The sequence below is a fragment of the Apodemus sylvaticus genome, chromosome 9 (genome assembly GCF_947179515.1).
Source record: "Apodemus sylvaticus chromosome 9, mApoSyl1.1, whole genome shotgun sequence".
Lineage (NCBI taxonomy): Eukaryota > Metazoa > Chordata > Mammalia > Rodentia > Muridae > Apodemus > Apodemus sylvaticus.
Window position 1 is genome coordinate 27,813,435 of NC_067480.1, and position 20,992 is coordinate 27,834,426.

General features: G+C 40.9%; 1 protein-coding gene across 1 annotated transcript in view; it reads right to left on the minus strand.

Annotated features, from left to right (window-relative positions):
- The window catches only part of Psmd1 (proteasome 26S subunit, non-ATPase 1), a 75,194-nt gene that overhangs the window by 46,412 nt on the left and 7,790 nt on the right, over positions 1-20,992 (minus strand). The window contains exons 4-16 of the mRNA XM_052192297.1: positions 20,761-20,930; positions 18,620-18,825; positions 16,802-16,945; positions 15,520-15,746; positions 12,043-12,103; positions 10,749-10,877; positions 9,233-9,321; positions 8,222-8,300; positions 7,592-7,765; positions 5,055-5,166; positions 3,774-3,970; positions 2,324-2,419; positions 365-429 (exon numbers count right to left, since the gene is read on the minus strand). Of these exons, the coding sequence (XP_052048257.1) occupies positions 365-429; positions 2,324-2,419; positions 3,774-3,970; positions 5,055-5,166; positions 7,592-7,765; positions 8,222-8,300; positions 9,233-9,321; positions 10,749-10,877; positions 12,043-12,103; positions 15,520-15,746; positions 16,802-16,945; positions 18,620-18,825; positions 20,761-20,930 (1,749 nt within the window). The remainder of the gene's footprint in view (positions 1-364; positions 430-2,323; positions 2,420-3,773; positions 3,971-5,054; positions 5,167-7,591; positions 7,766-8,221; positions 8,301-9,232; positions 9,322-10,748; positions 10,878-12,042; positions 12,104-15,519; positions 15,747-16,801; positions 16,946-18,619; positions 18,826-20,760; positions 20,931-20,992) is intronic.

Below are 20,992 nucleotides of genomic sequence, written 5' to 3' on the forward strand. Positions count from 1 at the left end.
ACTTGAGCACAGGCAGCCTGGCTAACACTGTGGCCAGCACAGACCTCATCTGACTCACGTGCACCTCTGAAGATCATGATATGGAAAGAGTTTATGACCAAAAGATGGCTCACAGGTGACACCTGCTGCTGAACTGGGGATTTAGCACATGCTTGAGCCACAGGAAATACTGGGGCAAAAAATTAAAACAAGCAGATAGGAAGGAAAACTGAACAGAAAAACGTATTTTACTTCTCAACCCACAACATCGCTCAGACACACAGAGCTGAACCTATTGTCCTCGCTCTGGACTTCGACATGGTCAAGCATTTTGGTTTCTATTTAAGACCTGGAAGACAAACAGAATCCAGTTAGACATTCTTACCTGAACAGAATGAAGCCGAGCGACTCCACCGCAGCTCTCCTGACATCATCATTGACGTCACTCACCTAGGGGAAATTTAAGGTGGTTAGAACACACATTCCATTAACAAGTGGATACAAATGCCCCATCATTAAATATAAATTAGGCCTTACAGTATTTCTTCATTAAGTCTTTCTCCTTACTACATATATTATATACCTTAAGTATATACAGCAAATAAATTTAAGAAATAATGACACATGTAGGTTTTTAAGTCTTCCCTGGCACACTGTTTCCCAGCACTAGGAAAGCAGAGGGAGGTGCATCTCTGTGAGTCTGAGGCAAATATTATCTACATATGAAGTTCAAGATAGCCAGGGTTACATAGTGAGATCCTGACTTAAAATATAAAAATAAAAACAACAACAAAACCCTCCTTTCCTTAACCTAGAAAAAAATTTTTTTGAATTCCACTTTGAAGCTTCTCAGATGCCTTTGTAGCATGGTGAGGTTTAAGGCTCAGAGCTACTTAAGGATAATTCAGGTGTAGCTTTCATGAATTTTAAGGAATATCAAGCATTTCTTCAATGTTGTTTACAAACAATATGCTCTAAGATGAAGAAAAATACAAATATTTACAATATAACTCATACTATGTTGACTGTGGTGATTTGTGTGAAAATGTCCCCTAAAGGCCCATGGGGACTGGCACTATTGGGAAGTGTGTCACTGGGGCTGGGCTTTGAGAAGCCCAAACCAGTCACAGTGCCACTCTCTCTTCCTGCTGCCTGCAAAAGAGGACTCTCAGTTACCTCTCCAGCGCCATGTCTGCCTGCATGCTGCCATAAATCTGGCCGTGAAGACAATGGATTAAATCTTTAAACTGTAAGCTAGCCCCAATTAAATGCTGTCCTTTATAAGAGTTGCTATTGCCATGATGTCTCTTCACAGCAATAAAACCCTAACTAAGACAATGACCAGAAACAAATTCTAATCAATAATGTGTGACAAGAGTGGCTCTTGAAAGAAGAGGTAAGTTTCAATTTCAAATCTTTCTGCACTGGAAGTGATGTCATTTTTCCTTTCCCCATTGTCCAGATGATAGGAATTTACTAGGTTATATGTGGAATGAAAACTACTTGAACTGGCCACATTATTCTTAATGAACTATGAATTGAGAAGACTGGTAAAGCCTGCTGGAAAGCGTGGGCATCAGATTTTCTGTACTCAAGATCTCGTGAAATAGACCATGTTCCCATTAGTGGTACAAAAGTTAATTTCACTGGCTAGAAAAAGTGGTTTTTACCTATTTTAGGATGGTCAAATATTCTCATCTGATCTTGTCTCTTACAAATGAGAATGCCCCTTGGGGTAGCGTTTTAGAAATTACACTTGATTGTTTTTGAAGACTATGCATGCTGACATAGTTACTCTTCTATTTCATTCTAAAAACCCACTGCTGAATTATGGACTACTGTGTCTGATGAATGAGAATCTGAACTTGAGACTACTATATATGATGGTCATATATGCAATGTATATAACCTATACCTCTTTGAGGTGGTTTGATAGGTATGCCCCCAGAGACTCATGTGTTTGAATGCTTGGCTCGCAGCAGGTGGCATTCTTAGGAGGTGTGGCCCTGTTGGAGGAAGTGTGCCACTGTGGGACGTGGGGTTGGGGTTCTCTGATGCTCAAGCTATGCCAGAGTGGTACAGTGTCTCCTTGCTGCCTGCAGACTAAGATGTAGAACTCTAACTCTGAGCTCTGTCTCTAGCACCATGCTGGCCTGCACGCCACCATGCTTCCCACCACAATGATAATGGACTAAACCTCTGAAACTGTAAGTCAGTCCCAATTAAATGTCCTTTATAAGAGTTGCTGTGGTCATGATGTCCCTTCACAGCATCCTAACTAAGACATCTCTACTGTCCACCTGCAAACTCCCCGCCCACCCCCGAAAAGGATTAGAGTACTTACAGCAACATGCAGCAGGCGTCGGATAGCTTTGTTGTTACCAGAGCCACAATAAGCCATGGCTACAGTATACATGCCAGATCTTCTAAGAATTGGGTCCTAAGAAAGAGTAATTCCCATTATTCCTCAAAAGTGACTGCTACTGGGCTCTGTGAAGCAAGCCTGTGGTCCCAACTACCTGGAGGCTCAGCTGGGAGGTCTGGGTCTAGTTGTTACAGACTAGCCTGGGAAATACAGTTAAACCCACTCTGAAAACAGACATCTCACACATCCCCTTCCCCCAGTAGCAATAAACCAAAATAATAACTGTTCAGTAACAGCCAGACATGCTCCTTAAAATAATCCATTGTGCTCAAAGTGAATGGGAAAAATGAACCCTCAATAAAGAAGGAATGGTTCTTAATTTCTAACATTCTCTGCAATTATTTCTATCCTGCCTAATACTTTCTGGGAAGTCAAGTCAAGTCACTATCAATAGACCCAGCTATATGAAATCAACTCCCACTTAGGAAACAAAAAACAACGAAGACAGGTCCTATTTCCATATTTTTTTCCTTCTTGTTTTTGATTTTTTACCACAGGGATTCTCTGTGTAGCCTTGACTGTCCTATAACTCACTCTGTAAACTAGGCCTCGCAGAGATCCCTCTACCTCTGCCTCCAAAGTGCTGGAATTAAAGGTGTGAGCCATGGTCACATTCTTTCTTTCTTTCTTTCTTTCTTTCTTTCTTTTTTTTTTTTTTTTGAAACAGGGTTTCTCTGTGTAGCCTTGGATGTCCTAGAACTCACTCTGTAGACCAGGCTGGCCTTGAACTCAGAAATCCACCTGCCTCTGCCTCCCAAGTGCTGGGATTACAGCGTGTGCCACAATGAGCAATGAGTAAAAGAAATGTGGAGTCTGATAGCTGAACAAAATAATTAGTAATCCAGCCAATGAACTAGAAAAGAGAGTGACTCTGGTCATCTGCTGCATGCAATATCATCATATAAATAAAAGATATGAGAAAACCTTTATTCAAGTAAGTACACTGAATGTCAAAGTTTTCTGATTAAAAAAAATAGTAAAACAAACATACCTTATTAAAGGAGTATTAAAAGGAGATAGAGGCAATCAGAGCTCCGTGAATTTGAGACCAGCCTAATCTACAGAACAAGTTCCCAGAAGTCAGGGATACACAGAAAAACCCTGTCTTGTGCTTGAAGCATGCCTTTAATCCTAGCAACTGGGAGGCAGAGACAGGTGGATCTGTGAGGTTGAGGAAATCTGGTCTACAAAGCAAGTTCTAGGACAGCCAGGGCTGTTACACAGAGAAAATATGTCTCAAAAACTGGGAAATAACCACCCAACCAACCAACCCTATCCTGGGTAGTGCAGGGTGGAGCAGACAACTATTTAAGCATTCAACAATATTATAGAATGTAGGATGCAGGAGAGAACACAGGCAGAATCTCACCTTGTCACGGCAGAGAGATTCAATGAGAGCGTCAGCCTCTTCCATCCTCCCGTACATCACTAATGCAATGCCAACTGCCAGACCGCGCAGAATCTTCTCATGTTGAGTTTCTTGTGCATAGCCAACCATATCCTCAATCGCCTGGGCGTTTTTAGAACCTAACATAACCAAACCTAAGGCCAGGCCAGCTGCCTCCCCTGGAGTAGAGAGTAAAAGAATGAAGAACACCAATGTGTATAGAGCAAAGATATCCAATTGAAAGTAGCACCCACTTACATCAGTTATCAAAATAACCATGAGCCTCCTGAGAGGAACTAACATTTTTTTATATTTATTTTATGTGTGAGTTCTTTGCCTGCATGTATGTATGTGCAATCACATATGTGCTGGTGCCTGCAGAAGCCAAAAGAGGACGTTAATTTTCTTAAAACTGGAGTTATGAGTAATCGTAAGCCACCACGAATGCTGGAAAACAAAGCCAGGTCTTCTGTAAGAGCAACAAGTGTTTTTAACTACTGAACTATGTCCCCAGCCCTTGCCCCCTTAAAAAGGTTTTATATATCTGTCTGTCTGTCTGTCTGTCTGTCTATTTGTGTGTGTGTGTGTATCTGTTTGAACATATGCATGTCCAAGAAGGTCAGAGAGAGTTGGATACCCTGGAGCTGGCATCCAGTTTTGAACTGCCTAATTTAATGTACATACTGGGAATTGAACTCAGGTCCTCTATAAGAATATGGATTTTTAACTGCTGAGCCATCTCTCCCCAACAGCAGTTTTTAAAAACAGAGACAGTGTATGTGGCAGTGCATCCATCCACATGTTTACAGTGAATGCGAAAGTGTATCCATGTATTTATAGCAATTTTCCCTTTAAATCTTGACAGCATGCACCATCAAATCTTGTAATAAAGTCAGGAGACATTAAAAATAACAACACCATCACCAAGCACCACAGAATATCCTCGGGACAGAGTTCTACTTAATAACTTCCTATTTGCACAACTACTGTCAGAGCACTCTGCATACACTCCTTTAGAAAGTGCACATTAAACAAAACAAAAAGCCAAGATAAACCCAAGAAATGGAGCAAATTCTGCTCGTCTTCAACAAGAAAAAACTCTGATTTTAAGACAACTAGCTAGCCTTTTCTATTGTGTAATGCCAACTGCAAAGCTAGGTAAGAATTTTCTCATCTTGAGTTTTTTGAAGACTATAAACAGGCATGTAAAAACATGACAGGTATATTAATCACAGTTTACTGTTGTCAGTAACAAGGGCTCACCTGTCACAGCATCATCCTGATACAGGTTTGTTTTCAGCAAGTCATACACATCCTGACGTGCAGTTCCCATGGCAGCCAAACCAAGGCCCAGGCTGCCGCCATGTCTAACAATCTAGGGCAGAAAGCACTGGCTCCATTAATCCAAACACAGTACTTAAAATCCAAACTTTAATTCTAAAGAACACATGTGTACACACATCCACCCGACAACCCCACCTCACCTAGGCTGGTTTAAACTCACTATGTGGCTGAGGGTGATCCTCAACTGCTTGATCCTACCTGTACTTCAGAGGATGTCTCAGTAAGAAAGATCAGATAATCAGGAGCTCGTGGTAACCTTAGCAATTTAATTTATGATGTCTGTGGGTGTTAACAGTGACTTGAAAAGTACGTGAGAGAAAAGAAGATGGACAGAGTGTACCTCCATTACTTTACACGAGGAAGACTGAACAATACTAAGAGGCAAGTACCAGTAGAGGATTAGGAGGCCAGGTAGGTGAAATCTGCAGATGTCTGTGGGCGGAGGAGGAGGAGGAGGAAGAGGAGGAGACAGCAGTATAGGTGAAGAAGCCAGACTAAAGAGCAGAAAGCACCTAACTAATATGGTTGTGAAGTAGGAGAAAATGGGGTCAGAGGCCAAGGTGGGTCTTCTTGTGAAAAAGAAGGCTTTGGAAGGTGTCCATTTTGAGTGCACAATTCACTCCTACTGATGGCGGCACTCCAGATTGCTCTGGGAGTTCCTTCTCCACTGGCTGACCTTGGTGGAACTATCATTTAAGAAGCTCACACCTTGCCCTAACGGAAGTGTGGGTGCCACGGAAGCCAGGGCAATATGAGGCTCCACCTTTAGAATTCTAATGTCTTCAACTAGAAAAATCTAAGGACAAAAACATTTCAACTTTGTTCATCCTGACAACTGGCCCTGGAAGACACAACCCCCATTAACTCCTGTTTACATGTAATGTATCGCCCAGAGTTGCACAGCTTTGAGTAAAAACATCATCAATTATATAAGATACTTTCGATGAGCTTCTTGCTTCAGTCAGAAGAAGCTTCTATTACTAGTGTTTTGTTGTTTGCTTTGTGCGTCCATAAACCATCTGGTAATAGTTTACAGAGGAAATGAGGTAACCCCGTGTGTACATACATAGGTGTTGAGTGATGAGCTTCTTAGCCAAGGCAGACCATCTTCTTGGCTCAATTTCTTTCACTCAAATTTGAGGCTAAGGTACTCTGATTCATTTAACCGTTATCCTGATAACTTTCTAAAAACTCACTTAAACCTAAAAGCTACAGTTTAAAATCCCACCCATCTTAGGGTTATTTCAAATAACAGGCAGGGCTGCTTAACAAAATTTTCAGAATTATATTAAAAAACTTATCAATGATCAAAATGAGCAATAATTCTGATTTCTCGTATTCTACTCTGGATACTCTGCATTCCCTTAAAATGATATAGTTAGCCAGGAGAAAAGTGAGGTTAACACAGCAATGGCATTCCACCCATCCATCCATCCACCCATTCATCCATCCATCCATCCACCCATTCATCCATCCATCCATCCACCCATCCATCCATCCATCCATCCATCCACCCATCCATCCATCCATCCACCCATCCATCCACCCACCCATCTACCCACCCACCCACCCATCCATCCATCCATCCATCCTTCAAGACAGGGTTTCTCTGAGTAGCTCTGGCTGTCCTGGAACTTACTCTATAGTTAAGAACTCTGGCCAGGAACTCAGAGATCCCCCTGCCTCTGCCTCCTAGGTGCTGGGGTTAAAGGCATTCACCATCACCACCACACAGCTGAGACCACTGTATGTATTAAAGACAGTTAAAACTATGTGTTGTTTGTTTCACCTGATCTTAAAGGACTAAAAAGCACAATTTTAACTCATAGAGAAAGAAAAGGAATTTACCTTAAGGAAGGAAGGAAGGAAGGAAGGAAGGAAGGAAGGAAGGAAGGAACGAAGGAACGAAGGAACGAAGGAAGAAAGGAAGGAAGGAAAAATGGCAAGTATTATAACTCACTGCTGTAATTCCAGCACTCAGGAGGCTGAGGTAGAGAATGTCTGAACTGGAAGGCAGTTTGAGCTAACCATCTTGAAACCCTATTTCAAGAAAGCCAAAACTCAAACAAAAGCAGCATCAACACAAACCCCCAAATTACTACAGAAAGTACTCCTTTTGGTTTCCCAAATCCTAAGAAATCTAGTCCCTGAAATACTGAGCAAATACATAACTTCCCTTGGTTAGTGATTCTCAACCTCCCTAATCTTGCAACCCACTAATACAGATCCTGTATTGCATAACCCCAACTATAAAGTTATTTTCATAGCTACCTCATAACTGTAATTCTGCTGTTATGAATCATAATGTAAATATCTGAGATGTGGGATATCTGTTATGCAACCCTTTTGAAAGGGTCCTTCAACACCCTAGAGATCATGAGTCACAGGTTAAGAACCAGAACCACTGTTCTAGATTCTCCAACAATAGACATTTAGTTATTCACCCTAATACTTACATCATTACTGGCATTCTTGAGCTGATTAAGGAGATAGTCGATTATGTCACCACCATGATTGGCATGAATGAGACCCAATGCGTAGAGACCTCCACCTTCCTGGTAGGCTGATCCTGGAGAAGTGTCCTTAGGAAGGTATGTTGCCATCAACTGGAGTGCTTCCTTCTCATGGCCCTGTGGATTTGAGTCACAAAGAGGTAAGAACACAGAGGACAGCAGACACACGCTCCGGAGTGCTCATGTGCTGACCAGAACAGACCATGTTCTTGTCCACAGAACTCCAGCACTCAGACATGAGACTTTTTAGAGACCTAGATCCCCTGCCCCTGGTTAGAATATTGTAACTACATCTATTTTGTTTTACAAATGTCTCCCCAAGTTAACTTAAACTACACATTTTAATTCAATTGTTACAAAATGGCTTAGTCCTCACAGGAAGAGGATTTCTACCTTTTACTAAAAAGAAACAGACACTTATTTAGTGCCTTCTTTACTTCACCCTTCCCTCTCCCAGGACTGACCTGAGCAGACAACATATACCTGTTGATCAATTACAATAAACTTATGCCTTTTAACCCAAAAAAATGGATTCTTCTTTAATGGCCAGTCACAATGACTAAGATATATTACCTTATGGATTACACCCAAGCTGGCAGTTGCAGTAAATTTGGCCCAGTTAGTGGCTCTAGCCAACCATTCCAAGTTATCTCTGTAAAACAGAAAAGCAACCTGAACATTATTAATCCTAACTTTCCTCCTAAGTAAGAGGTTCTCTTTTTGGAGAAAGAATCTAGCACTGTAGCCTGGATTGTTCTTCAACTAGTGATTCTCCTGCTTAGCCTCACAAGCCAAGGAATTATAGGCATGTGGGGGTTTTTCTGTGTAGCACTGGCTGCCCTGGAATTCAATCTGTAGCTCAAGTGGCCTTGAACTCAGATCTCCTCCTGCCTCTGCCTAGGGATTATAGGCATTAAAGGTGTGCACAATCACCCTGGCTCTTCTTCAGATTCTTTTCTTGTTTTGTTTTGTTTGGATTTGGTTTTTTCGAGACAGGGTTTCTCTGTATAGCCCTGGCTGTCCTGGAACTCACTCTGTAGACCAAGCTGGACTCGAACTCAGAAATCCGCCTGCCTCTGCCTCCCAGAGTGCTGGGATTACAGGTGTGCGCCACCACTGGCCGGTTCTTCTTCAGATTCTTAAAATGCATGATATATAATTCTACTTTGAACAAAAGGAAAACCATGTTTTTCCTTTAAGTTACCTAGAGAGCTAATAAATATAATTAACTTTACTTTAAAATAAGTAAATATAAAACACCGTATATCTAATAAGCAAAACATACTTAAAATTCAAGACTAGCTAAAAGTACGATAAGAAATACTACCAATGCAATATTGCTTTAAAAGCCCCTGGGAGGCGGGCGGGGTGGGCCGAAGAGAGTTCAGTGGTACAGAGAACCCAAATTCCATTCCCAGCACCCAAGTCAGTGGCTCACAACCTCCTGAAATTCAGCTCTAAGGAATCTGACATCTCTTGTGGCCTCCAAGTGCAACTATATATACACACTATCCCCAGACATACATACAGGAATACACATTTAAAAAAGATTGCACCAAGGTAGAATTCTCCAAGAATATTTACCTAAGAAACTGGTCACTGGTAGTGCCACAGTGCATGAACGAATTTGCTATTACAGTTGCTGTATGACATACAGAATTTCGTACTGCATCCTACAAAAACAAATACAGAGACTTTTTTCCCACTGGCAAAGTATTTATACATACATATGCTCACATACATTCAGAAGCTCTATTCTGCAGCAAAATCAGAAAACAGTTGAAATGAGATTTAAAATATGAATCTTGGGATCAACATCTCTTTATGTAAAGATAAAATAGCTAGTTTAAGATAGAGTTTGAACTCAGATCCCCTACTCCCCTGCTTCTAAAGAGTAACTATTCAGTTAACTACTCAGGCATTTCTGTTTCTCTTCATCATCTTGCTTGAGGTCTCCAAGGTGTTGGAGTAACTTAAGTAGCAATGCTACAATTTTTCCTGCCTGTACCTCTGCCAGTCACCAAATTATGTATGCGTCAATGTAGGAATGTATTTCAGTCCTGGTGATATAACCCAAGGCCTTTTACATTCCAGGCAAGCTCTCTACCCCTCAACTACCTCCTGAGCCCTAACTTACTTAGACATTTTGAGTCTGCATCTTTTTCCATTTGTAATCATGTACTTAAGGTTTCAGAAGGCAATGTGTGTGTGTGTGTTTATGTATATATCAAGCACCGTTTAGTTACTAAACAGCATAGGGCTAAAAAGAGCAAATGTCTCTGGGAAGACATACTGAGTAAGAGAGATTTTTTAAATGCTATTTATGTTTTTACATGAAAATGTTTTACTCCTAAGAAAAGGTTTATTTAGTGCACTACAAAGAGATCAGTGGGCTAGTGATAGTAACAAGCCACTGGCCTTGAAAACAATACTTTGTGTCTGAGTGCTCACAGGGGAGCGTGTGGCACCTCAGGTGTGAGTCCCCGGGAGCTAACCACCTCGCTTTTGAGACAGGGTCTCTCACCTGGAGTCAACAAAAAGGCTAGGCTGGCTAACTGGTGAACAAACATGTACCGTCACACTTACCATGTTTCTGGGGACCGAACTCATGCAAAACAAGTAAGCCCTTCACCAGCTGAGCTACTGCTCTAACCCTTTAGAACTAAATATGAAATCACACCTGTTCAAAGATTAAAATTTGTTAGGATCAATATCTCAATAAATGCAACAACGAAGTCTGAGTCTGTGCTCAAGACTGATGGGAGTGTGAAATACAGTCATATAAACTGTACCTTGACTGTGCTATCATGTTCAACTCTTAAGATAAAACTGTATTTAAAATGAAACAAAAAAATTGCCACACTTCTGGACAAGAGACTAGGACACCAGGAACAACCCTGCTATCCCCTTCCTTAGTAAGTACGGCCTTTTCCTGCTGGGGTTCAATGCAGACACACACATGCTGAGCAGGTGTTTTTACGTAGAGTTGTGCCACACTCACTGTTATTTTTACAAAAACTTGAACATCTTCTTGATTATAGGCATAAAACAAAGCCTCAAGAGATACAAAAAGAATGATCTATTATAGAAAACTTTTTACCTTTGTGTTTTTCAGAATCATGAGGTCTGTATTATTATTTCGTATTAGGAACTGCAGGTGTAATTCAATAGCCATTTCACCACTTAAAATTTTAATCATTTTCAGTGTCTGGTCCTTGGGCTCTGGACTCTGCCAAAACAAAAAGGAATAAAAGTATTAATATTAATAAAGTTCACTAAGCCAATTTTATTTTCTCAGTCTTAAAAAAATGAAAGCAATCATACTCACATGTACACACACTCTCTCATACATATACACCCTCCTTTCCTCATATTTTAATGATAGATCTAAAAAAATTCAACTATCATTGTTTGGAAAACACACAAATTCCTTTATTACATTTCACTGAGATACAAGTTCAAGAGAAGAAAACAATTTATTCAAGGCAGCTTTTTAAACCAAAAAGAAATTTTTTTTTTTGTTTTTTTGTTTTTTGGTTTTGATTTTTTCGAGACAGGGTTTCTCTGTGTAGCCCTGGCTGTCCTGGAGCTCACTCTGTAGACCAGGCTGGCCTCGAACTTAGAAATCCGCCTGCCTCTGCCTCCCAGAGTGCTGGGATTACAGGCGTGCGCCACCACCGCCTGGCCAAAATTTATTTTATGAGTAAATGTCTGTGTGAATGTATGCTGCTGTGTGCAGGTGTCAGAAGAAAGCATCAGGTTTTCCAAAGATGAGAGTCACGGGTGATGGGCGCCACCTGGGGTGACAGGGACCCAACAGTCTTCTGAAGGCAACGCTGTTCCAAGGCTGAGCTATCTCAGGACCACGGGAGCACATATTTATTTTAAAGATTTCTGTATTATTATTTTATCTGTGTGGCCTTCATGGACTGGCTGTGCACCGGTACCATGCTGATACCCACGGAGGCCAGAAGCAGGCAGAGGATATCCTAAAACTGGAGTTACAGACAGCTGTGAACCACAAAGTAGGTGCTACAATTAAATCTGGGTCCTCTGGATGAATTTTCATAGAAAATCTATTTTTATAAAATGACTCTGGCATTACAAAACAAAAAAACGAAAACTCTCATAAACTCAAGTATTTATATCATTATGTAAAACAATGTGCTGGTCATGGTAGTACACACCTTTAATCCCAACACTTGTCAGGCAGAATTGCAGTCTGATCTACTGTACTCAATTCCAGCTAGTGCTGCAGAGGGACAGTTTCCCCGTCTCCCACCCTCCCCCAAAATAATGAAGAAGAAGTAGAGGAGGAGGAAGAAGAGGAGGAGGAAGAGGAGGAAGGAAAAGCCCCGTGAGAGTCCTTGAGCAGTAACTGAGCACACACTCACAGCGTCTGGTGTCTTCGTGGCCACCGTGCTGGCTGTTTTCTCCTCGGTCTCCATAGGGTCACTGAAACAAGAAAAGCCAACTGTCAATACTTCAATAAATTTCTCCTAAATAGAAGCTGCAGGGAATTTAGTTTTAGGGTAGATCTGAACTATGTCCAAACTATTCTACAAAAAAACAAACTTACCTTGTGTGTATTATTCAGTAAGAAATAAGACTCTAGCATCTCGAAAATGGAGGAAGCAGCTGCTAAATTTCCCCCAAAATAACTCTTAAAAAGCAAAAACAAATAAACTAAAACACCAAATCTAGTTAGCAAAATTCTTGAATAATAACTACAACAAGAAGAGGGACCAAAAAAGAAAAAAAAATTCTGTGGATTCTCAAAAGAGTCAGGGAGAGCTGGGCCGACAACAGCCAGGAAAGCAGTGTCACAGGGACGCTGGGATCCCAGTGGCTCTAAAGCTCAACCCGGCACTTCCTTCTAGGGCAGAAGACAACGCAGGAGAGAAAACACACTCTATTGTTTTGTTTGCTACCTCACAAACACAACACAAGAGAAAGTTTTAGGAAACACTGAAAATAGAAAAATAAGCTTAAATAAGCCACCTCTGTAAAAGTTTAGGGAAGCTAATTTTAGTAAAATAAATCATAGAAAATTATAATAATATATAAAATTATATGAGAAATTTTATTTTAAGTAGTGGACATTATAGGCATGGTAGCACATGCCTTTGATCCTAGCATTAAGGAGGCAGAGACGGTGAAGCTCTGAGTTTGAGGCCAGCCCAGTCTACACAATGAATTGCAAGCTAGCCAGGGTTACACAGTAAGACTCTTTCCAAAAGGGGGGGTGGGAGATGATTTACAATCAAAAGAGAGAATTAGAGCTGGAGAGATGAGTCAGTGGTTAAGAGGACTGACTGCTCTTCCAGAGGTCCTCAGTTCAATTCCCAGCATAATGCACTTTCTGGTGTATCTGAAGACAGCTACAGTGTACTCATAAATAAAAAAATAAATAAATCTTTAGAGAGAGAGAGAGAGAGAGAGAGAGAGAGAGAGAGAGAGAGAGAGAGAGAGAGAGAGAGAAGAGAAAATCAGACTGAGTAAGAACGTAGGCCATTTGAGTGTTTGCACAGCACACATGGAGCTGGGCCCAAGCCTTCTCGCTACAGAGAGCGGGCACGGTGGCCAAGGCGCCTATCACCCCAGCACTCTGGCCAGCCTGGGGAAAGCTCCAGTCTCAAAACAAAACAAATCAGAATTAGAGAAACTCAGAAATTAAAATGCAACTAGTAGAAAATTACAGATGAGGAAAAAAAGCCCAATCAGTCATTTCAGAAAACATTAACTCACAATGAAATGACAATAGAGAAACAAAGAATGACTTTAAAAAGAATTCAAGGACAAAGAAAAAAATTCAAATTCAACAAGAAACTTCTATAAATAAACAAGGGTAAATACAGGGAGTGGGGAAGGAAACTAAATGCTATTCCCCTCACATCAGGAACAAAGGATATTCACTTTCATTCTATTCTAAAATACAATTGGGAATCCCAGCCAGCGAAGAAAAAGGGGGAAGGGGAGGGTACAGAGAAAGGGAGATGTGAAATCGCCTCTATTGGCAGGTGTATGTATGGACAAAGTTGTATACAAGGATCTATTTTTAAATTTTTCTAAAGCTAAAAGGTAAATAAAAGTACCATGTTCACAGATTATAGGCTGAATATTGCCAGGGTTACAGGCTCAGTATTGTAAGATTTCAGTGAAGAGATTCAACACAATCCCATCAAGAACCCCACAGGCTCACAGAAATGCAATAGATCTACAATAGCCACAATAAAAAAAGAATCGGATTGACATGTATCTCAGTAGTAGAGGGTCTGTATAGAATTTACAAGCATATCTAACAATGGGATAAAAACATCTTGCAGGGCAGTGGTGGAGCACGCCCTTAATCCCAGCCCTTGGGAGGCAGAGGCAGGCAGATTTGTGAGTTCGAGGCCAGCTTGGTCTACAGAGTGAGTTCCAAGATAGCCAGGGCTACACAGAGAAACCCTGTCTCAAAAGAAAAAAAAAATCTTACATTATCCGATTTTAAGACACCATAAAGGTAGTACTCATATAAGGAAAGACAAATAGATCAACAGGAAAGTAGAAGTGGGAGAAAAGATCTTTCAAGCTCCCACAGAACAGCCATTAAACTCTAAGCATTCAGCTGGGCTACACAGAGAAACCCTGTCTTGGAAAACAAAACAAAACAAAACAAACAACAACAACAATAACTCTAGGCATTCAACAGCTCTTTCTCTCAAAACTTCATCGTCCTCTCAAAACAACATGGTCAAGCACTTCACAGCAACACTGTACTATTCTGGTACCAATCTTCAGGGAATTTGCTTCCTATTGCCGTGATGAACATCACCACCATAACAACAACAAAGGCAGCAGGGGGTATTATTTGGCTTAAAAGTCCCAATCTCAGTCTGTTGTGAGGGAGTCAGAAAAGGAACTTGGGGTAGGAACCTGGAGGCAGAACTAAGGCAGAGGCCGTGGAGGAGCACTGCTCACAGCCAGGTCCTACAGTTTGCGCTTTTATACAACCCACTTGCACAGCGTGGCAATGCCCACAGTAGGCAGTGCTCCCCCACTTGCCATTAATCACGTTATTTCCCTATAGACCTGCCTTCAGGCAATCTGATGGAAGGAATTTCTCAACCAAGACCCTCTCTTCTCAGATGAATATATGCTGTGTCAAACTGGCACAGATCCTAATCAGCATACTATACAAGTAGTGCTTACACTGTTTAGTCTAGGACTGACCTTCCCCAGTCGGTCTAATGGGTCAATGTGCCTGTGGATAGCTATAGAGCCTTGAAGGATACTTTCTAGACCTAGAATTTTGTTTGAAATTACTGAGGAAGGCATTAACAGCTGAAGGGAAAGAAAGATCTTAATAGGTTTCAAAACAATGACTCTTACTGCTAAACAGACAATTATGGAAGGAAAAAAATACTTGAATAGTCAAGACACAAACAAATTACACTGCTGGTCTAAATATATACAGATATGAAGGGGAAACTGCATATTGTGTGGTTCTAAGATATTACTTAGCACAAGTAAGTTTTAGCACAAGTGCAAAAAGCCCAGAACATTTCTTTATTTAACCCAGATGAATCTGAGGCAAGTATCTTGAGCCATCTATCCCATATACTTTATTGTAATTGATTAGTAGCCACCTGCTGACATGGTTCCTTACCACCCAATCCTTGCCATTCCTTTCTAGAAGGATCCACATAGGCTGTCCTTACTTTGCCTATCATAGTATAAGTTAGAGGAATAGCACAAGACCGTACAATTTGCAGAAGCTAATGGTTACCTTATTTATTCTTAAAATCTACTTTCTATGAATATCCCACTGAGTCCCCAGATGAATACAGATTGCAGTTAGCTCTGACGCAAAAGAAGATAACTTATACCTGTCTTTCTCTGATCCTGGCACAGTACCCGTATTGGTAGATCCAGGCACGGAAGCAATAGGGGTACCAACAGTTCGAAGATTCTGGATCACAGATGACAAAAACTGCTGGCTAGCACTTTCATACAAATCAAAACAAATCTGATAGGCCATCAGCAGGTTGTCTTCCTTTACCAGCTTCTCTAAAATATCACTCACGGCCTGAGGATCATCTAAGAAAATTAAGCACTGGAATGGAGATAAAGAACAAGCACATAGCATGAAGACTTCATGACAACAGTCCACCATAAAAACTACACTACCCTAGCATTTCATTCAGAACCCAATACTAAGTAAATTTTTCCTAAAAATGACATTCACAGTCCTAACACTGTGCGTGCCTGATGGCTAGCAGTATCCAATAGTAGCTGATGAATCAGTTTTCACTTACTTTTATTGAGACAGGATCTCATTGTGTATCCCTGACTAACTAACTGGCCTGAAACTTGCTAGGTATGTAGACCAGGCTGGCCTCACATTAGAACAGATATCTTCCTGCCTCAGCCTCCTGAGTGCTGAGACTAAAGGTGGGCAACAGCACACCCAGCAATGGTCACTTCTTTTATGGTCACATCCATAATTTATTTATTTGGTTTTTCAGCACAGGGCTTCTCTATGTAGCTCTGGAAGTCTTGGGACTCTGTAGACCAGACTACACTGTGAACACAGGCTTAACTGTGAGATCCACTTTTAAAAAAGATGCATCCTTTATACACAGTACAATGAATATGAAGAATGCTATATTCTTAAGCAGCATACAAAAAGCACATATAGTATATATGTCACGTAAAAGCAAATCATGCATATCTCCAGTCAGTGAAAGCTACAGACACTGAGAAGATTGTAATAGATCAAAATGTGCAATAAACTAGGAAAAACATCTACATTATCTTAGGTAAAGGACTACAGAAGGGGGAAAAAAAATCAGGCTTTCTTTCATACATCTTCTATGCTACTTGAAAATTTTAAGTGATACAAAAATTAAAAGAGATAAAACATACCCAATGTTTAGTTGTGTTTTAAGTAATGAGCCCACAGATTATATCAGACTGAATTAAGAACATACAAAATAATTTTTAAGTGTTGTGAGATTCCATTTATCAGTAAAAGGAATATGCTCCATGTATCTGATCCTCACAGGATGCGGAAAGACCCACGGAGCCCTTCCAGCAACTCAGCCTAGGCAGATGTAATGCACACGTAACATGCAGTGGTATAACCAGTGAGGAAATCAGAGGAAGTACCTGACAAACATTGATGAAATCAGGTTTTTCCAAGTTCATGTAGATTTTAACCAGGACTCTCAATACTTTATTCCGAAACTGCTTATTCTGCATTAAAGACATGCAGAGCTTGAGGCTGTAAGCTAGCATTCCTGGGACATCATTCTGAAAGACACAATTTAAAGACATATTGTTATCTAGTTACGTATGTAGTTATATATATTTAAAACCAAACTGTTTTAATTCTTCTTCCCCCTTTGTTTTTTTTAGTTTTTTTCCAGACAGGGTTTCTTAGTGTAGTTCAGGCTGTCCTGAACCCAGAGATCTGCCTGTCTCTGTTTCCCAAGTACTGGGATTAAAAGTATGTACCACCACCACTTGGCTATGATTTAAACTTAAAAATAAAACAAAAAAGCCGGGCAGCACGCCTTTATTCCCAGCACTTGGGAAGCAGAGGCAGGCAGATTTCTGAGTTCAAGGCCAGCCTGGTCTACAGAGTGAGCTCCAGGACAGCCAAGGCTACACAGAGAAACCCTGTCTCGAAAAACCAAAAAGCAAAAAAAAGGAGTGAAAATAATTTAATGTTCCTCAGTGGTCAGTAAGGACATCACTAAGTGACCACAGTTCTGGAACAGTAACCTGGCTATACAAACCTGTCTGTCAAATGCCGCACTCTGCAATCCCCTCCTGACTTGCTGCCCACATTCTCTCAGAGGTCGGAAAGCACACTGAGGCAGGGCTGGCTCCCACACCGGCTCCCAGGGATTCAGCCTTTGTTTCATACTCATGTTGTTAAATGGACATGGTACCCAATGCCTTCTAAATGCTTACGTTTACCCCGTAGGTCAGCGGGGCTATTAACTCTGGCCAGAGAAACTTCTTACAGACTTATAACCGGTCAATAAGTGATTGGTGTGTTCAGCTCTACACCAGACATTTACACCAACAATTTAGGGAGCACTGAGGAATGGAGAGCATGTAGATTAGAGCTGAAGACTGCAAAATGCTGTCTCCTGGACATGATGCGACCACTGTAGTCATGAATTCAGAGCAGCTTTGCTCTGCACAGGCTCCAACCAGTCGCCATTCCAGCATGGATGAGGGAAAGGCTCAACAGACTCTAGCTCTCACTGAGGAGCTATTAGCAACTGATGGATGCCGAGGAAGGGAAGTCATTTTTCTTGAAGGGTCTGGCCACTGGTGGACTGCCATGCTCAGTGGGAGGACCTAGACCCATGCACATTCAGGAAGCACCAACAGACTCCATAGTTATAAAGAAAGGCAGGCTGGTGGGGTGACTCAGTAGGTAAAGGCACTCGTTAGCCAGACTGACCAAAGTTCATCCTCCAGACTCATGGAGGAAGGAAAGAACCAATTCCAACTGTCTGCTGCTTCCTAGGCATGCACTGTGGCACATGTGTGCTCCCCTACACACAAATAAAGAACAATGAAAGAAGAAAGAGGTCACGAGGTGGGCAGGGGACACGCTGGGGATGTCTAGGAGTGTGAAGGGGGAGGTGGGGATGGAAATGATGCAGACACACTACATACGCATAAGAGAGCACCAGAGAATCAACTGAAAGTATTCTACAAAATCTGAGCAACTGTGGCACGAGTCTTTAATCCCAGCACTCAGGAGGCAGAGGCAGATGCATCTCTTGAGGCTAGCCTGGAATTCAGAGGGGGTTCTAGGACAGCTAGAGCCACGCAGAGAAACCCTGTCTCAATAAAACCAAAACCCAAAACCAAAACAAAACAGAAACAAGAGTTTGCACTTGAACACTCTGTTTCTTTGATTTTCCCATCAATCCCAACCTCTGAAATAACTTATCTACTTACAGACTCCAGTATAGTCTTCTCAAAGACATCTAGTCTCCTGGTCTCCAGAGCAATGCCAATCGCTTGCTTATACTTGTGATCATCGAGACATCGCTGAAACATTTTATTCACGATGCCTTCCAGTCTCTGGTCGATTGGCTTTTTTTCTCCTTCAGGCAAATCTGCATTTTCCACACACTGTTTGGTATAATGATCAATGCATTTTGCTATGGAGAAAATAAATTATTTTGTAAATCGGTCTAAACTTCCAGGAAAGGACAATTTCTACATTTATGATCCTGAACATCAGAAATAAGTACAAAGTAGTAAGTCCACATTAAAAGGCTAAAACTTTCAATTAAGTCATTTTTATGACAGTTACAACAAAGGACTACACATCAACACCAACAAAGCTGGTATTATTCTGAACATTATTTTGATCAAAATTATATTAACCAATTTGATTAATTCAAAACAGTTGACTACAAATAGTTACCGTCAGTTTTGTTTTGTTTTGTTTTTTAAATACACTTTAAAAACTAGGTATCCTGAGATTAAGAACTTAGAAAATCATCTCTGTGTAATAATGGAGCCACAGGCTCAAAGAGCAACTCCAAAGAATGCAACTACTTTCAAGCAACAGCAGCAAATCAGGGGAAAAAAATCTTAGCATGATATGGAACCTATATCCCCCCCTCCCCCAGACTGCCTGAAAATTCATGCAGGAACACACATGCTCATTCGACTTCCGCACTTCTTGATTTGCGTGGATGGAGCAGACGGAGACACACGGAAGAGCACCATAGCACACCGGATGAGAAACACACGTGCAAGTTAGTATAGGTTTTGGAATCACGTCTTAAGCATTCTAGATAAAACCAAAACAGGCATTTCCTCCAGCTGCCTTACACGTCCTGACAGGGTGCTCACACACTAGTGATCCCCTCTCCTCACTGGTTTGTCAGTACAAAGAGAGGCAAGGTCAAGATTAATTAGCTGCAAATCTTCGGAAACAGAAATAACTATCACAAAGAACTATTAGCCCACTATATGATCTGTGGTAAGAGTCTCTATGGAGAAATAGCAATGACTTTTATAAACTGAGTACACCATTTCTAGGGCTCATCTAGGTAGACTCATGAAAGTTTAGGTCAGTTGACAAGAATAAAGTAGCAATCACAAAACAGCCATCAAGCACTGTGCTTGTAGAAAATGTTGATCAAACTAAAAATCTCTAAAGGAAAATGCCAAATTTTCTACTTTTAAAGGTCTAGGCAAATAACACAGTATCCCCTTAATTAGCAATGCAGATCTGTTCTTCTAAGACAGCCAGGGATATACAGAGAAACCCTGTCTCAAAACACCATTCCATTATAAGCGGATAATTTCAAGTCTTTGTTACAGTGAGACTAACACGCCAATATTTCTAAAATTTCTAACACGCCAGACAGGTGGCACATACTACATTCCCAGTACTTGAGAGGTGGAGGCAGGAGGAGCCTGAGCTATAGGGAAATATAATGTTCTAGGCTGTACTAGGCAACATAAATAGCAAAGCCCATCTCAATAAACAAACAGAAAAATAACAATAAAGGTTTTAGAGTCAATGTAGGCTTTAGTTTCTTACTATTTATCTAATAGTCATGTATCTTTTCATGACCCCTGTTTTCTCATTTGTGCAACAAGACTAGGTGAGCTCCTCACAGGTGAGCTGTAGAACAAATCAAGACTATGAAGAATGACTAGCACAGTATGCAGAACAAACACGTCCTATGTTAGCAGCAACTATATGATATAGTTGTGGCATGCCTAAGGTAATCTCAGCACTCAGGAGTCACAAGCAAGAAAATTCTGGGTCCAGGACTAGCCCGCTATATATAATAAAAACAAAGACAAGACAACCATAAAAAATTTAGCAATCTGATATTATCATTTCCCCAAACTCCTCACTAGACTGGAGATGGCCATCATTGCAGAGATAAGCAGCACTCAGCTAGAAGCTGGCATAAAAACAGAGCTTGTTTGACACTATTAGATAATTAGGAACTTCCAATTAAACTAAGATCTGGCAATGTGATATTAAAGTGAATAAAAAGGCTATATATACTAGAGCAAGAAAGGCATCTGTGAGATATAAACCTTGTCAGATGGAAGATAATTACCTATAATAGTCTCCACATATTCAGAATTATCATTGACATTGAAGAGGTCACCTGCTCCAAGAGCATAATTCAGAGACTCCTCAAAAGCCCCCAGGTGATAAAACACTTTTGATGCCACCAAGGCTGCAAACTGCCGACTCCGGAAACCTTCATCTTCATATAAAACTTCTCTGAAAAAATATGGAAAGATAGGCCTTATTTAAGCTATGATCTTCCTTAAGAACTCACAATT